An 18,964-nucleotide genomic window follows, 5' to 3' on the forward strand; every position below is an offset into this window, starting at 1 on the left:
TCTTCAGCAGCGATCTTCCGGATTCAGCTACGCCCCGGCGCCTAGAGGAAAAAAGACAAGAACAAAGGTGAGAGGGAGAAAAGGAATAAGGAAAGCTCAGTTTCCTTTTAAGTCTTACCTGTTGGATTATTCCCACTGCATTTCGGGTCCTGCCGCTTCCTGGCATCTCCGGACCCCGGCCCCTATGGGGAAAAAAGACAAAGACATTGAATGAGCGAATGCAAAGACATTACCTGAGCGCTCATCCAGAACTGTTTCACTTCGGGTCGGCGCCATATCTCCGGCACTCCGAACCCCGGCCCCTAAGGGGAAAAAGACATAAGCATTAGCGCTTGCTGCAATTAGACAACGAACATTATTATTAAGCTTGAACTTTTGAACAGAACTTTTACAGCGCCTTACCTGAACAGTCAAGCTTACCTGAACTCCCATCAATCCTCAATCCAGTGAAGTAACTGGGTTTCAACGTGCCCCTGCATCAGAAGCAGGATGGAGAGCTCATCCTTCCAAACCCTAAGGTGAGGCTTCACAGGGAATCGTGGAGGAGGTATCGTGGAGGGTTGGAAGGGAGTGGGAGGCTTGAGCATTGTTCCACAGTTGGTAATACTCCCTTTTCACGCACAGGAGGGTATCCAACGAGCCAGGGAAGCCAGAATAGAGGGGCCCTTCCTGTCCATCTTCAGAGTTCTGCGCCTTCGACGCCGCGCCTCCGTGGGAACCAGGTGAGCGTTACAGAACGCGAAGCCTTACCACAATTTCCCACCTGGGCGCTATGGAGACTTGCGAGACAGATCAGCTGGCCCATCTTTTAGGGGAATTACGGGCAGAAGTGCACTCAGCCCGCCAGGAGACTAATGCTCTCAGAAGGGAACCAGGTTTCAGGTCTGTCTAAGTGGCTGGGGGACCAGACTACATAGACTTAGTGGTTCAACTTGATCACAGACTTCAAAATAGAAAAGCAGATCGGCTCAAGTATGAAACCAGAGTACCTATCAAGACCCACGTTAACTCCAAGAGTACTGACGTTTCCGAACCTATGCAAATTGGCAGTGTTAAAGGACCATTAACGCAGAAGGAACGAGAGAGAAGGCGACAAATGCAACTTTGTCTGTATTGCGGAACTTCCGGTCACTTTCTTCAAAGTTGTCCAGTTAAACCACCCAAGAAGGTGGTTGGAGCCACTGATAACGAGTTATTGACACCTGGTTCGGGAAACGACCTAGCCCGACAAGCGTAGGGGTCCGCTTGCCGAGCTTGAAAACAAACTCTTTGACCTCGCATTTTGTCATGCCAATGGTGCTTGTGAACCCAAAACAGCCTCAGCAGTTGCATGCTATAAAAGCATACATAGACAGTGGAGCTATTGGAAATTACATAGACCGTGAATTGGCTTCCAGGATTAAGCTTCCTCTCCGCCCGAAAGTAGCCCAAGATGTAATTACTACAGTTGATGGAACCGAAATAGCCTCAGGGCCTGTAACGCATTCCACAGTTGAAATCACTCTGGTGGGTCAGGACGGACATCGGGAAGCAATCGTGTTTGATGTGATCAAGGCCCCACAATTTCAAGTACTTCTTGGAATCCCTTGGTTAGAAACACATAATCCGAGAATAGACTGGCGAGCAAAGAAGATAACCTTTCCTGATTGTGAACCAACCTGTTACCCAAGGAATCCAGCTATGGGTCTAGCCTCTGTAACTTCCACCCCTGTACAGCTACCATCTGAATACCAAGAATTCCAAGACGTTTTTCAGAAAGAGCAGGCTAACACCTTACCTCCCCATCGATCTTACGATTGCCAAATCGACTTGGTACCCAATGCACAACTACCTTGTAGTAGGATTTATGCTCTTACTGAACCTGAGAACCTGCATTTGCGCCAGTATTTGGATCAATACCTGGCCAATAGTTTCATTCGCCCATCAAAGTCACCAGTCTCTTCCGCTTTGTTCTTCGTACCTAAAAAGGAAGGAGACCTTAGGGCCTGTATTAACTACCGTGCCGTAAATCAGATAACGATTAAGAATCGTTACCCTTTGCCCCTGATACCTGAGCTTATCGACCAAGTAAAAGATGCTCGTGTGTACACCAAGCTAGATCTCCGAGGAGCTTACCACCTGGTACGTATAAAAGAGGGCGACGAGTGGAAGACTGCATTCCGCACCAAATTTGGGCTCTTCGAATATGAAGTAATGCCCTTCGGTTTGTGCAACCCACCTGCCGCCTTTCAGTACTTCATGAATGATGTTCTTCGGGAACTTATCGATGTTTGTGTCATCGTTTATATTGACGACATCCTGGTGTATTCCTCCTCAGAATCTGATTACAGAAACCATGTTAGGGCAGTTCTTGAGAAATTGCGCCAGCACAAATTATTTGCCAAGCTCGAAAAATGCGTTTTTCATACCACAGAAGTGGAGTTTCTCGGATTCATCCTGACACCTCAAGGAATCCGAATGGACTCGCGGAAAGTGGACGCCATTCTCAAATGGCCATCTCCTAGCTCTGTGAAGGGAGTGCAAAGCATGCTTGGCTTTGCCAATTTCTATCGAAGGTTCATCCCGGAATTTTCTCGAACTGTTCAACCCATCACAGCTCTCCTAAAGAAAAACAAACGCTTTGAATGGACTCTTGAGGCTGAACAAGCCTTTCAGGACCTGAAAACCAAATTCACCTCTGCACCTGTATTGAAGCACCCGCGCCCAGATCTCCCTTACATCGTGGAAACCGATGCATCCAGTTCGGCCATGGGAGCTGTCCTGTCGCAAAGAGACCCAGAAACTAACCAACTACACCCTGTAGCCTTTTGGTCCAGAAAATTCTCTCCACCTGAACTCAATTACGCAATTACCGACAAAGAACTACTGGCTATTAAATCAGCTTTCAAGGCTTGGCGTCACTATCTTCTCGGTGCAAGACACACCATCACCGTAATTACGGACCACAGAAATTTGCAGTATTTAAAGACGGCCAAAGCTCAATCTTCGCGACAACTCCGATGGGCTTTATTCTTTGCGGAATTTGATTTTGTAATTACCTATCGCCCTGGCTGCAAGAATGGTAAGGCAGATGCCTTATCCCGGATAGGCATGGAAGAACCGAATTCGAGTTTAGAACCTGTGCCAATCATACCGGAACAAAGAATTCTGGGCTTGACTGCATTGCAAACCATTGAGGACATCCAAGCTCAAGTAAAACAGCTTTTTGACTCTTCTGCCTTACTGGAATGGAGTCAAAAGGGTCCTCACTACACCGTTAAGGATGATTTACCCTACTTCCAAGAGCGGTTATTTCTGCCAAGTAAAGAATTGCAGGAACTTGTCATTACCCGTCATCATGAATCATTAATGGAAGGACACCCCGGTATCGCGAAAACAGAAGAAAAGATCAAACGCCACTTCTGGTGGCCTTCTTGGAGAAAAGACAAAGTCATTTGTGTTGTCTTACGGAATCTGTGCCCAAAATAAGAGTCAAAAGAAAAGGCCAGCTGGCCTACTTCAACCTTTGGACATTCCACCAGCACCTTGGCACACCTTGTCAATGGACTTTATAACTGACCTGCCTCCTTGTGGTGGTTACAACACGAGTCTCGTAATAGTGGATCTATTCTCCAAAATGGCCCATTTTCTCCCTTTAAAAGGATTGCCGTCAGCTTCCACCTTGGCCAAGGAATTTATGGAAAATATAGTGCGGTTACATGGTTTCCCTTCCATATTAGTCTCAGACCGTGGAAGTCAATTTATCTCCCACTTTTGGAAGAAATGTTGCCAACTAGCACAAATAGACGTGCGGTTATCCACCAGCCACCACCCCCAGACCGACGGACAAACCGAGAGAACCAATCAGACTCTCGAGCAATATCTGCGGTGCATGTTACACCAATCCGAGTTGATTTGGAAGGACATCCTTTGGATTGCAGAATATGCATACAACAATTCAGTGCATTCTGGAACCGGACGGACTCCTTTTTATACCCTGTATGGTCACCATCCTCGGACCTCTGACCTAGATCCACCTCTGACCCTGGAGATGCCTGCAGTAAATCACCTACATTCCACAATAACCCAAGCCTTCAAAGAAGCTACAACCCACTTACAGCAAGCCAAGAAAAAGTATAAAGAAAACGCTGATTTGCACCGAAGTAAAACTCCTCCTTACCAAGTAGGAGATCAGGTATGGCTAGCAACTAAACATCTACCCCTCAAGGGTCAGCGAACTTTTAATCCCAGATTCATTGGGCCTTACCCCATCAAAGCTATTATCAACCCAGTGGCCTTTAAACTCGATTTACCATCCAACATGCGGATTCATCCCGTTTTTCACGCATCTCTTCTAAAACCAGTACAACCTGGAACCAGACTGAGCCCCCAGGCCCTGTCCAAATTGATGGAGAATTAGAATTCGAAGTGAAACACATTTTAGATTCCAAGATAGTTAAGTCGAAACTCTTCTATCTTGTTGATTGGAAAGGATATGGACCTCAGGAAAGATCTTGGGAACCCAGTAACTATGTTCACGCACCACGATTAATTCAAAGATTCCATCGAAGATTCCCGCACAAACCAAAACCCCCGGAGGAAAAGACCTTGGGAGGGGCCTTGAGGGGGGGTACTGTCATGATGCCTACCTCTAAGGAGCCAGGCCGGGCCCAGCAACCCCAGAGGCAGACATCATTTTCCCCAGGGAAGTCTCAACGGGCCCAAGTCGGGGCCCTTTGGACTCAGTCCTGGCGCCTTAGGCGCCAGGCTCATAGCGGACCCCAGTCCTGGCGCCTTAGGCGCCAGGCTCATAGAAGAGGATATGTGTTTAAGTGCTTGCGTGCACACTTACCTGATGCAGACCTTGCTGCTTCATCCAGGCCCTCTTGAGGCCTGAATGGGACTACTTAACCTGTAGGACTACTTCACCACCCGGGTGTGGTCGGGGAAGGATACATACCTGATTGGTGGAAGGATACATACCAGGAACTTCTTCCAAGGCTATTTAAACCCCACCCGAACAGCCACACATGCTTCGCGTTGTTCTGCACCTAGCAGCTGGACGCTCACCTTGTCAGCTCCTGCATCCTGACTTCAGCCACGCCTGCCAGCACCCTGGAACACCTGCAAGGGAAGAAAGGAAGAGAATAGGAGAAGAAAAGCCCTTACCTGCTAAATCTGCATCCCGGAGTCATTTCTCCAACGGCCCTGAAAAGGAAGACATCATTTTAAAGGCATTTCGTTTCGATCGCTGCAGCGCTGCATTTTACTCACCTTTGCAAGGCGCTTCCATCTTCAGCAGCGATCTTCCGGATTCAGCTAGGCCCCGGCGCCTAGAGGAAAAAAGACAAGAACAAAGGTGAGAGGGAGAAAAGGAATAAGGAAAGCTCAGTTTCCTTTTAAGTCTTACCTGTTGGATTATTCCCACTGCATTTCGGGTCCTGCCGCTTCCTGGCATCTCCGGACCCCGGCCCCTATGGGGAAAAAAGACAAAGACATTGAATGAGCGAATGCAAAGACATTACCTGAGCGCTCATCCAGAACTGTTTCACTTCGAGTCGGCGCCATATCTCCGGCACTCCGAACCCCGGCCCCTAAGGGGAAAAAGACATAAGCATTAGCGCTTGCTGCAATTAGACAATGAACATTATTATTAAGCTTGAACTTTTGAACAGAACTTTTACAGCGCCTTACCTGAACAGTCAAGCTTACCTGAACTCCCATCAATCCTCAATCCAGTGAAGTAACTGGGTTTCAAGGCGCCCCTGCATCAGAAGCAGGATGGAGAGCTCATCCTTCCAAACCCTAAGGTGAGGCATGACGGGGAATCGTGGAGGAGGTATCGTGGAGGGTTGGAAGGGAGTGGGAGGCTTGAGCATTGTTCCACAGTTGGTAATACTCCCTTTTCACGCACAGGAGGGTATCCAACGAGCCAGGGAAGCCAGAATAGAGGGGCCCTTCCTGTCCATCTTCAGTGTTCTGCGCCTTCGACGCCGCGCCTCCGTGGGAACCAGGTGAGCGTTACAGACTCTGAGTATCAATTGCCACCCCATCTAAACCTATATACTTTCTTGTCTTTGTCCTCATCCCACTCTCTAAGTCACCCTATCCTTATACCTTGTTCAAACTGTCACAATCATTCTTGCAACTCTGCCCTTGATTTCTAGTGTTAGTGCCACGTTTCTCTTCATGTCTGTCTTGCATAGATCCTAAGTCATTAGCGATAGTGTGTCTAAATAAATTCATTTTCCCTTAAGAAAAGGGGTACACTGTGTGAAGGGTTACAACTGCAGCATAACTTTTGATATTCACGGGAGGCGCTCCTCTTTTCTTAGACATTAAGTCCAGTTTAAGTAAGATTTTCCTTTCAATTTTAAAACCGATTCTTCTTTTTCACTACTCTATTTGCCTAAAAACAAACCTCACTTTATCTTGCATAACTCACTCAATTTATCAGCTAGAGACTCAATGTCGCTTCCATATAGTAACTGTGATCTATAGCTACACCCCAATCAAAAAACCGCACTCTAAATCCGTGTATTTCACCCGTTTTTTAAATTAAAAACCGTTTGGGTAATTTCAGGGGGGAATTGCAAAATTTGCAAAGTTTCCAACGTGTCATTTTGCTACAATCTGTTTTAGCCCTGCCACTCATTTTTGAACTGTTTGCTTTTGGTAATCCATGCTTTGTGATTGTTAGTGTAATTGCATTGTGGCTTTAGTGAGGAATTATATTTGCTTCAAGGTTTTTCACACACATTCATTTTTCATTTGTCCATTTCAGAGTGTCATTTTCCAACAATGCAAGGTGTTTAACATCTGTTTTTCTCTCTTATTTGGGGAGGGAAAGTCAGATTTGAATTCTGTTTCCTATTTGTCATTCCTGATTACCCGCGGCTTCTGTTTATCCACTCAGAATTGATTATTTGTGGGTGAGGGAACATTGCAGGGGGACATTCTAACCTAAGTGCTACCTTACCGAAACCAAAAATGCTCCTATTCTGCTGTGCTGTGCATATGTTCCACTAGTGAGTTAAACCTAGAGCATTGCTCACCTTCTCATTGTTATCACCCCATTGGTGATTGCTGCCCCATATTAAAAAGTGTATGATTTCTTGTAATTTTCAAATAAATAAATATTGTATTTTACCAATCAGCCTGGTTCATGGTCCATTGTGATCCGGGGTATTTGAAAAGGGTGTGTGATATGAGTGGAGTACCATCTCAATATTGAATCAAAATAAAAAGATAAGCATTTCATTTGTGCGCTGCATACTAGGCCGAGACCAAGGTGTGTATCGCCTGATTGAAATCCTTAACACAAGGCACAGCCAAATTTGACTTTCAAAAAAAGATGCAAGGCACAGCTAGGATTAGAATTGCAGTTGGAATCAGATGTGAGTGGAGGGTGCACAAACGTAATGTATTAGAGAGCAAAACATGGGAGAACAAGCAGAGAAGGAGTGTGAGAGTCAGAAGAGAGTAGAGGTAGTCGGAGGGAGGGGACTAACCCATAGTAAAACTGAGGAGGGAATGTCATGGTAGTCCTGATTTCAGTGAGGAGTGAGGTTGTTATCACAGCTATTAGTTAAGACGTTTGCGTGGTTAATTTCCAAGGGGCTTCATTTGGTTTCTCTGAGGGATTTTCTTTTATTGGGCACTTGCCTTTGAGGGGTTTTGTTTTTCCTTATTTTGGCATTATATCTGAAATACAATTCTTTGTTAACTTGCTGAGAAACTTCTTATAGCAATCAATTATTCCCTTTTTAAGTGATTGATTTAGTTTGGTTCTGAGGTAGGATAACCCAAGCATTCCACCCAAAAACATGATTCACAACACCCGGTTTGCTTTTTATTTTTAATTGAAATTGCCATTTGTAGTCCTGCCCCAATTTGAATGTGGACATTTTCAGAAAGGTTTTCCCTCATTTTTTTAATTGAAAATTGGGTTGAAGGAACTCAAAGTTACAAACATTCTCAAGATTCTCAAAATTCAGTTTGTTTACTTTTGATTCTCATTTGGTTTCTGAAACTCATTTGGTTTCTCTGAGGGATTTTCTTTTATTGGGCACTTGCCTTTGAGGGGTTTTGTTTTTCCTTATTTTGGCATTATATCTGAAATACAATTCTTTGTTAACTTGCTGAGAAACTTCTTATTGCAATCAATTATTCCCTTTTTTAAGTGATTGATTTAGTTTGGTTCTGGGGTAGGATAACCCAAGCATTCCACCCAAAAACATGATTCACAACACCCGGTTTGCTTTTTATTTTTAATTGAAATTGCCATTTGTAGTCCTGCCCCAATTTGAATGTGGAAATTTTCAGAAAGGTTTTCCCTCATTTTTTTAATTGAAAATTGGGTTGAAGGACCTCAAAGTTACAAACATTCTCAAGATTCTCAAAATTCAGTTTGTTTACTTTTGATGAGTTATATATTATGCAACAATGGCCCTCTCCTTCATACACCTTCTAACAGATGTGTAGTTTGATTTGAAAGAGAAGTACATTTCTTTCTGAAATTATTGATATTCTTTCGTCATTAGCATAAAAGAGCTATCTCTGCTCACATCTCTTCATCCTCACTAACCTTTTCAGGTGGGCCAGGTGCTGCACCCCCTCATCAGAAATGTGACTGTAATCCGTCAGGTCCAGCTCCAACAGTCCCTGCAAATGGCAGAGAAAGGATAGTCCTGTGTCTGTGATTGTGTGCCTACTTGGGAGCACCAGATGCACCAAATGCAGACCTAAAAGGAAGAGGAGACACCACAATTAACATAACTACTCCACTATAAATTCTCAGTGGCTCATGGGAACAATACATTAGCGGGTTTGTGGCAGGTATCGGACAGGTCACTAATAGATTACAAGCCACAGACATACCCCTGGGGTGCTTGACCACACCAATGCCAAAAAAGTAATTATGCAGATCAGCTGCGGTACCAGCCCACCCAGGGCATGCACCATATTGCTATCACACAATGTTTTTTTGGCACCACAGCACCTCACCAAAAGAAAAGTGACTTTTTTTTACCAGGGTCTACTATAAAAAGGTTTGTATCTGCTCTTTTCTCATTTTCTCCACTTTCATTTGTCCACTTTATCCCTTGTTTCAAGAACCTCCCCATTTACCCTGCAGCCTTCTAGTTATCCAGCAGGCATTTTATTGCAAACTGTTTCATGCTTTTTGTGTACCATGTGTCCAGTTAGATAAGGAGATGGACAAGAAGATATTGTTCTAACTTGTCAGTTTTATTAAATGAAAGAATGCCTGACCCGTCTCTTCAACTATGATGATGGTATTCCCTGCACTTAAAAAAATGAATAAAAGTCGTGCCTGTGAGGATGTCTTACACAAACCCAGTCCTCTATCCGAACATAATCTATTTTAGTATCTAACCCTACCACAAAAACAAAGGAGACACAAACTTAGCCTAGGAAAATATTACTTGTCTTGGCTTTTGATGGCTGGTTCCTGACCGCTACAAATTTGTGCCTCGGTGCTCTCTTTTTCTGCTTCGGCCTGTTGGTACAGTTTAAAATAAGTCCTTTATCCTTTTTGTTGTTCTGGAGAAGGGGATTCCAAACCCCTACACAAATGTCCTTGTGAGTTAATTCCTCAAATGGAGTAACTGGCCCTGTAAACCTGCTACTTGTTTTGCAGACTAGGCTCTGGACTTTTGTTTAGAATCAGTTTCTTGTTCACCCCTCCAGGGTGTTTCAGACTCTTCTCAGTGATTGTATCTCTTAGCCGCTCTCAGCTTGGCACTGTTCTCACCTCTCCGTGTGGTACCTGGTTTCTCAGCCCGTTGTGGATTATGTGGCTTCTCCGGCTGTTTGGCTTTCGTAGTGCTCTACTCCCCTTGCGGGGTATTCAGTAGTTCCGCCCACAATAGGCTATTCAGTCTCTCAGGCCATCTGACTTTCATACTGCATTCACTCTCTCGTGGGGCAAGGGGTGGATGCGTCTGGCATGGGCCACCTGGCTTTTCAGGCCTTCTGACTTTAGAATTGCTCTCACCCCTTCATGGGGTATATGCTGGCTCAGCCCTGCGTGAGATATTTGCTGTCTTGGTCCGTCTGGCCTTTGTATTGCTGTCATCGCCTCACAGGGTATTTCGGTGCCTCACCGCTCTCCTCCTGCTGTCTGCCATGTCCCCGGTTCCCTGGCGGCAATGCTCTGGGTGGGGAGAACGTTGCTTCTCTGTTTGCTGTGGAACCGTGATGTCGAAGGCTTCTTGCTCGGGTCTTATGCTGCAGTTCCTCCTGTCTTCGACTGACATGACTTCAGCGTTGTAGCTGGTGAATGCAGATATGCTGCATCTGTGGCAGCTCCGTCTCTCCCTTGCTCAAAGTTCCTGAACTTCTCTGGCTTCTCGAGACCTCCACCTTTCCTGAACTCAGCAGAGTTCAGTGGGCTTCGGGTTTCCTTCGCCCCCACGCCCTGTGTCGTCCTGCCACCAGGATCAGACCTCTGAACTTCACTCCAGCACTGGATTCTGGTTTGCGCAATCAAGCTGCCCCTCCCGCTCTCTGCATGGACCACAGGTCACCTGTCAACCCAAGACCCAGCACTCACTTACCAAGAAGCTGATCCAAACAAACAGAGGACTTTTCACCATGTCAAGTCAAGCCAACAGCGCCAGCTACATTAAGCCTACCAAATTCCTTCCACCATTGAACATTACGGACTGGATTAAGCCTACCTTATTCCTGCCCCCCCTTGAAGCCTTTGGCCATACCTACACCTATCAGAGCCACCAAACCTCTGCAAGAATCTAACGCCTTTAATAACCACAATAACCATGATGTTAACCCACTAGGAGAATCTTTCAGTAGACTAGCCACCACCCTAGCGACTCAAGAGTGTCTCCCCTATACTGGTGCCTAACCTCCCATGCCTTACATCAGTCACAAATGCTAGACTTGGCTCTAGATTAGGTAAAGCGTACACAATACCTTCTGGCCTACTTACCACAAATAGCCAACCACAGGGTCTGAAGAAAGCCTTACCTAAAATCCACAAATCTATCCTGGGACTTAGAATCGCCACACATTCCGCTGTCATGTCATGCGAATTGCTGACGGTTAAACTCCCTCTCACCAACTCGCGCACTATAATGGCGCACTTGATCTACAGACCTCCTGGACCCATCGGTTCCTTTGAGGAAGATATATCACCCTTCTATCCACTAATACTAAACGGTCTTCGCAAATCCTAATATTAGGAGATTTTAATCTTGGATTCAACAATCTTAATTATCAAACTGCCTTGGCTCTGGAGAACTCCCTGGCTGAATTAGGCCTTACACAAAGAGTTCTTCACCCTACGGATGAAAAAGGAAGAACCATAGACTGGGTAGCTGACCTCAACTGTGAAACAACTATAACCTCTATTGAACCGTACCCTTGGACTGACCATCTTCTACTCACCTTTGCTATCCAAGATTGTGCACTTCCCTAATAGAAAACACGTATAGCTCCACTTATTCCTACTAGAAACAAATGGAACATCAAAGTGGACAAACTTAGGCCCCTTCTCCGACCCATACTAAATCCCCTACCTGCTTCCTCCAATCCGGCAGTATTTGTGGAACTTCACAACAATACTATCACCCTAGCCTTAGACAAAATCACAGCTCTAAGGCAAACCAAAATCACACCTGATTTACACCCAACTTAAAGCCCTGTGGAATGAAAAATGGAAATGGGAAACCACTTGGAAAAATAACCCTACCTCAGCCAACAAAGATAACCTACTTAAAATCATAGCCAACTACAAAGCAGAAATTCTTCTAGCTAATCGCGACATCTATAACGATAGGATTCATAAAGCCAGCTCTAGTACTAGGGAACTCTGTCATCTTAAGAGAACTGGAATCTCCCACCCCTCCAACAGACAATTGCAATAAGGACAAAACTTGGTGGATCCTAGAGGAATTAGTTAACAAGATCTCTCTTCTCCAAAATAAAATAGCTACAAAAAAACGTAATCTTCCGACTCAAGTAAACATCTTGAAATCCTGTCCTAACCCTCCTAAACCTCTACAGCGATTTAAATGTACCCAAGTGTCCACCCTAGAAATTGAAAATATTATAGCCTCACTCAAAACTTCCAGATGCCAGGGAGATACTTGCCCGGCATCTACAATCAAAGAAGCTGCTAGTGAACTAGCCCCCTTCATCACCACTCTAATCAAGTCATCCTTCCGTACATGCACTGTCCCCACTAACCGGAAAAACTCATGGGTACCCCACTTTTAAAGAAACCTTCCGTGGACCCTAACATCCCTACAAATTATAGACCTATTATAACAGTCCCCTTTCTAATGAATATCATTGATAAAGCAGCCTATATCCAGACACAATCGTATTTAGAGACCAACAATCTACTAGAACTTTGACAATCTGGCTGCAGACCCAAACATGTTACAGAAACAGCTCTAATTCACCTGAAGAACCGGATTGACAATGTGAAAGACAAAGGGAAACCTGCCCTCTTACTCCTATTAGATCTGTCAGCCGCTTTTGATCTGGTTGAACACAAGGTGCTTTGTAAACCTTTATAAACAGCGGCTCATTTTTCCACAGAACCAACAGCATGGATCCAATCCTTCTTGAATAACAAATCCATGAGTTTTCTCACCATCGGCAGCAGCTGATCTAATCCCCATAACATGCAGAGGCCCGCAAGGATCCTGTGTATCGCCTACGGTGTATAATGTGTTTACCAAACCATTGTTTGATGACTTAGACCTTCTGGGTGTCACCTACACTAACTATGCAGATGAGAGGGTGTGGCTACAAGGCCATGGGATAGGACGTGTTTCTTAAGAAGCTCCTGCTGATCCTGGAACGATCCTAGCAGAAGATACATTAATTGATGCCCACGATTGAGCAAAAGAAACATGCAGATCCATGAAGCTGTGCTGCCAGCCCGTAGTGAATTTGGAATGAATCACTTCAAAGATCTAAGCAGAATCGTTCTTTAGAATCGCAGCCACCCGCGAATGGAAAGAAAAAAGATGGCGGCCCGATGCATACAAAGGGATTGGGAGTGGAGATAGGCAGCTGCAGATGGGCTGCGGTGTGCGGTACGATTGGAAGTGGACTGAAGCCCAGAACGGAATACAAAACGAGGATCAGTGATCGCGCAACGCGGTACGGCTCTGGCAGCAACGGGAGCCTGGGAGCAGAGAGGGCGAAGAGACGGCTTAAAGGAAAATCTGAGGGGGCACACAGGGGTTGGGCGTAGATAGTCCGAGACATTGAGCGGTCAGCCAAGGACAGAGCATGGACCCAGAGGAAGCTTCTTCCTCAGAGGCACGCAGCGAATACAATGAGGACATACAACGGGGCGGCGAATACTGGGAGCCGGTAGACAATGTTGCAACAAGCCCATTGATATTCCAAGATATTGTGGACAGAATGTTGCAAAGACATGCGAAGGCCGCGTAAGGAAATGAGGGGAGATAGTGAGAGCAAGCTGGCAGTGATTACGGAGCTGAAGCAGTGCTGGGATTAACAGCACAGGGGCACATGGAAGACCAGGACCAGGACCAAGGAAATTGTGAGCAGTGCAGAGGTGCAACCGGAATACTACTGCGCTGGAGGACTATAAGGCAAGGTGAAGAAGTAAACACAGGTCAATGGAGCAGAGGGGGGGCAATACACGCTGGGTGTAGTCCCGCTGCAAGCACTAGCAAAACACCTGCCAACCTCAGACTAGGACTGTGAGGCAAATGGCGATAGTGGGTCTGCAAAATGGTGGCCAGACCTGTTAAGAAACCAACCTTTAGAGGTCTTGACAGAGGCAATTGACCTCCCACAGAATAGAGGCCGGGGAGAGCCACCACAAACCTCAGAGGGATCCCATAATTTCAGCCCCAGCACAGGCTCCTACTGATGACCACAGGGGGTGGCGCAGGCCATTGGAGTGAGCAAGAAAAACAGGCGGACCACTCTGCCTCCTCAGGCAATTGCGCACACAGCCGCATAGTCCCTGGCGCAGTGGGGAGCCGGCACAGAAGGGAAGGCCATTATGCACAGCATAACTAAGCCCCAAGACTGAGAGAAGCCAGTTGCCGCTGCTTGGGTGGATGACATTGCCGCAAGCCCCAAGGAAGTGAGGCAATAGTAGGAGAGTTGCTGTAGTAAAGTGTCCCTGCTGGATCACGAGAGGGACGACAGCAGGTGCCCCCCCCTCACCGCTGTCATGATCACTGCTTCCTAGGGGCTAGGACCAGCCCAACGTCCTTGGAAGCAGGCCTCTAACCTTCATCCTAGGCACCAGCCGGTCCCTATTGGGACCTTTTGGACCCTGTCCTGGCGCCGGTGGCACCAGGCTCATCAAAATCACTGGTCCCGGCACTGGAAGCGCCGGGCTCATAACATGTATAAAGATGCTTGGGTGGACTTACCTGCAGCAGACCATGCTGCTTACTTACCAGCCATATGGGAATCCTCTACGAGCCGGGACTAGTTTCTTACCTGGGTGGGGCAGGCTCCACTCCCTGGATACAACACAGGAACTCTTCTAGAACAGGAACTCTTTTCTTTCCTGGGCGAGGCAGTGGAGGAAGACGCCTCATCACTCCAAGGCTATTTAAACCACACCCGATTGATGCAACGTGCTTCGCGTTATTCTGCATCTGCAGCAGAACACTCACCGTGTCGGTGCCAGTCTTCATTCTTCCGATCCTGAACCTGTGAGAACAAAAGCTTACCTCTCTTGTATCCAGCCTTCAGAAGCACCTGCAAAGACAAAGAAACAACAGGTTAGCACAGCAACCTTCACTCGCAGCGCTTTCCTCACCTGATCCATCGGCAGTTACCAACTCTTCGCGCTGCTCCTCTGCCATTATAAAAGCCTGTGAAGACAAAAGCATAATTATTCCAGTGGGGAATTTACTTACCGGCACCCCTCGAATTCCGGTTTTCTTCAACGCTGCATTCCTGCACCTGAAAGAGAAAAGGAGAGACATTAGGCAGGCTATTTACTCACGCGCCATCGCAAAAGAAAAGAGACAGTTGGAGTGCATTTCGAAAGCAGGCAACAGGCACTTACTTACGCACTCCCAAGCGATTCATTCCTATGCGCTGGTTCGAACTCCGGCTCTCTTCAAACCACCATCTTCCGCCTCAAGAGCCCTGCAAGACAAAAGGCACCATTTGAAAAGAACATTATACAGAGCCCTATTCCATACTAACGTGCCCACGCACCTAAAGACTGTAAGGACATTCAAGGTGCCCGGAAACTCACCGTTCGTGCAGTTAACAACGGTTAGCAATCCTCTGAAGTCAAGAGGCCTACGTTTCAACCCAGTGAAGGAACTGGTAGCGGCACCCTGCACCAGATGCAGATGGAGAGTCCAGCATTCACCTATCTAAGGTGAGCACTTTGACCTTGGGGCTCCACGGAAAAGTGAGAGGGGGAGAGAGAGAGACTCCCGACAATCCCAGGTCATTAACCCCATATTCTTTCACCTGCAGACATCTTACTCTTCGAGTTAGACACACAGTGCGAAGAGGCCCAGCGCCGGAAGCCAATTGAGTCCTGCACTTCACTTTTCAAGATACAGTTACCACCCTGCCAAGACCAGCGCCTCCGGGGGAATCAGGTGAGCGTTACAGAACGCGAAGCCACCGAAAAACTCCTACCCAGGCGCAATGGAAACCTCAGATACCGATCAATTGGCCCAGTTACTTGGGGGACTAAAAGCAGAAATACATGCAGCTCGTCAGGAAACAAACGCTCTAAGAAGAGAGCTGATTATATCCAAGGAGCGAACAGATGAGCTCGCTAGGCAATTGCTACAAACGCAGGCAGGACAAACACCTCTGCCCGCTTCAGGAGGAAACTATCCTTCAGCATCCTCCACAAACCCAGTGCAAATCAATCTACCCAGTAATGTGCCCTTGGCTCTGCCCGAACGCTTTTCTGGTGACCCAAAGAGATTTGCAGTGTTCATTAACCAGTGCCGCTTACACTTCTTATGTAGGCCAGCAGCCTTCCCAACAGATCAGGCCAAGGTGGCCTTCGTGCTTTCTTATCTCAGTGGCAGTGCCGCAGATTGGTCGATCCCTTTAGTCACTCAGGATGATCCGGTTCTTCATAATTTCCAGGCTTTCCAGTCCAGCATGGAGAAACTGTTCGCAAGACATTCACAAGGGCAGGCCTTGGACAATGAACTCCTTTCGTTACGACAGGGTAATCAAGACCTTTTGACTTACATCGCATCATTCAACAGACTTATAGTGGAAACTCAATGGCCTGAGGATAAGAGAATTACGCTTTTCTACAGAGGCCTGCGTGGAGAGCTCAAGGATGTGTTAGCTCAAGTTGTGAATCCTCCACAAGACTGCTCAGACTATATTGACCTAGTTGTTCAAATGGACAACAGATTACAGAACAGGAAGGCTGATCGTTCCAAATTTGATACCCGAGTGTTTTCCAAACCGCAGACCTTAGCTAGGGGAGTTGACACCGTGGAACCCATGCAAATAGGGGGCATGAAAGGACCATTAACCCAAAAAGAGCGAGAAAGGAGAAGACAGCTGCAATTATGCCTCTATTGCGGAAACTCGAGGCACTTTCTTCGAGACTGTCCAGTGAAACCAGCCAAGAAGGCTGTAGGAGCTGCAGTTACCTGTACCACAAATTCTGAGCAGGGAAACGACCTAGCCCGAAAAGTGTAGAGGTCCTCTTGCCGAGCGTTAAAATCTGTTCTGTGACCTCGCATTTCGTGGTGCCTATGGTCCTCATTAGCCCTGAACGTCCGGATCGTTTGCATGCAATTGAAGCTTACATCGACAGCGGAGCAATCGGCAATTATGTGGACCGTGAAATGGTATCAAGGATGAATCTACCTCTTTGTCCTAAGGCAGTAAAAGACGTCATTACTACAGTGGATGGCACGGAGATAGCCTCCGGACCAGTAACTCACACCACCCAGGAAGTGACGTTAGTGAGCCAAGATGGACACCGGGAGAAAATCATGTTCGATGTGATCAAGGCCCCTCAGTTCCAGATCATTCTAGGAATTCCTTGGTTAGAGAAGCACAATCCTCAGATCGATTGGCGAGCAAAGACGGTTCAGTTTCCTGAATGTACCCCCACTTGTTATCCTCGGCCCGACGTTTCACTGGTAGCAATCTCTTCTGAGGTTCCCCAACTACCTCCTGAATACCAGGAATTCCAAGACGTCTTTCAGAAGGACCAAGTTAACTCCCTGCCTCCTCATAGGTCTTACGACTGTCAAATAGACCTGATACCCGGATCTACTCCTCCTTGCAGTAGGATTTATGCCCTCACCGAGCCAGAGAATCTCCACCTCAGACAATATCTGGACCAATACCTAGCTAACAGGTTTATCCGTCCTTCAAGATCCCCAGCTTCTTCGGCTTTGTTCTTCGTTCCGAAAAAGGAAGGAGACCTTAGAACTTGTATAGATTACCGCGCCCTGAACCAAATCACTGTTAAAAACAGATACCCGTTGCCTTTGATCCCTGAACTCCTGGACCAAGTCAAAAACGCATGTATATATACAAAGTTGGATCTCAGAGGAGCCTACCATTTGGTACGAGTAAAAGAGGGTGATGAATGGAAGACGGCCTTCCGCACCAAGTATGGGCTGTTTGAATATCAAGTTATGCCCTTTGGACTATGCAACGCTCTGGCCGCCTTCCAGTATGTTATAAATGACGTCCTCAGAGAACTCATAGATGTGTGTGTGTCGTCTATATTGACGACATCCTCGTCTATTCACCATCTGAAGAGGAACATCGGAAACACGTTAAAGAGGTCCTCGAGAGATTGCGTCAACATAACCTTTTTGCTAAGCTTGAAAAATGCGTTTTCAACGTAACTGAAGTTGAATTCCTGGGATTCATACTGTCGCCTAACGGAGTCCATATGGATTCAAAAAAGGTTGATGCAATCATCAAGTGGCCTTCACCAACCTCTGTAAAAGGAGTTCAAAGCATGTTAGGCTTCGCTAACTTTTACCGCAGGTTCATTCCCGAATTCTCTCGAATAGTCCAGCCCATCACCGCTCTGTTAAAGAAAAACAAACGTTTTGAGTGGTCTACAGAGGCGGAACAAGCTTTCCAAGACTTAAAAGCTAAATTCATCTCTGCACCTGTTCTGAAACATCCCCGCCCAGAACTCCCCTACATCGTTGAAACAGATGCTTCTAGTCTTGCTATGGGGGCAGTTTTATCACAAAGGGATCCATTTACACACCAATTACATCCTGTAGCCTTTTGGTCCCGCATATTCTCGGCTCCCGAGATCAACTATACTATTACAGACAAGGAACTTCTAGCTATCAGATCGGCCTTTAAGGCCTGGCGGCATTACCTTTTGGGAGCCAGACACACAGTCACAGTAATGACAGATCACCGCAACTTACAATATCTGAAAACGGCCAAAGCTCAGTCTTCCAGGCAGCTCCGCTGGGCTCTGTTTTTGGCTGAGTTTGACTTTATAATTACTTATCGACCAGGCAGTAAAGACGGAAAAGCAGATGCCCTCTCCCGGATGGGAATAGATGAACACTTGACCAATCCTGAACCAATACCCATAATCCCTGAACAAAGAGTTTTGGGTTTGGTCAGCACTCAATCCCTTGAAGACATCGAGACAACGGTCAAATCACTCCTAACTCCGGCAGAATTACAGGACTGGCAACTCAAGGGGAAGGACTTCTCAGTGGATCAAGACCTACCATATTTCCGAGGACGATTGTACTTGCCCTGTGAGAAAATACAAAAACAGGTAATCTCCTGTTATCATGACTCATTAATGGAGGGCCACCCTGGTATTACCAAAACCATGGAAAAGGTCAAAAGACATTTCTGGTGGCCACCATGGAAGAAGGACATTAGAGACTTTGTAATCTCCTGCGGTGTGTGTGCTCAGAATAAAAGCCAGAAGGAGAAACCAGCCGGCCTCTTACACCCGCTTGACATCCCTCCCTGTCCATGG

At 46.5% G+C, this 18,964-nt stretch overlaps 1 protein-coding gene across 7 annotated transcripts in view; it reads right to left on the bottom strand.

The window, feature by feature from the left end:
- LOC138567600 (uncharacterized) overlaps positions 1–18,964 on the bottom strand; it is a 1,191,853-nt gene that overhangs the window by 196,272 nt on the left and 976,617 nt on the right. For all 7 annotated transcript variants that reach the window (XM_069645994.1, XM_069645989.1, XM_069645987.1 and 4 more), the window contains one exon: positions 8,567–8,723. In XM_069645994.1, the coding sequence (XP_069502095.1) occupies positions 8,567–8,723 (157 nt within the window). The remainder of the gene's footprint in view (positions 1–8,566; positions 8,724–18,964) is intronic.

This window comes from Ambystoma mexicanum, chromosome 2p (genome assembly GCF_040938575.1).
Source record: "Ambystoma mexicanum isolate Mex_15411 chromosome 2p, UKY_AmexF1_1, whole genome shotgun sequence".
In the NCBI taxonomy this organism is placed as follows: Eukaryota; Metazoa; Chordata; class Amphibia; order Caudata; family Ambystomatidae; genus Ambystoma; species Ambystoma mexicanum.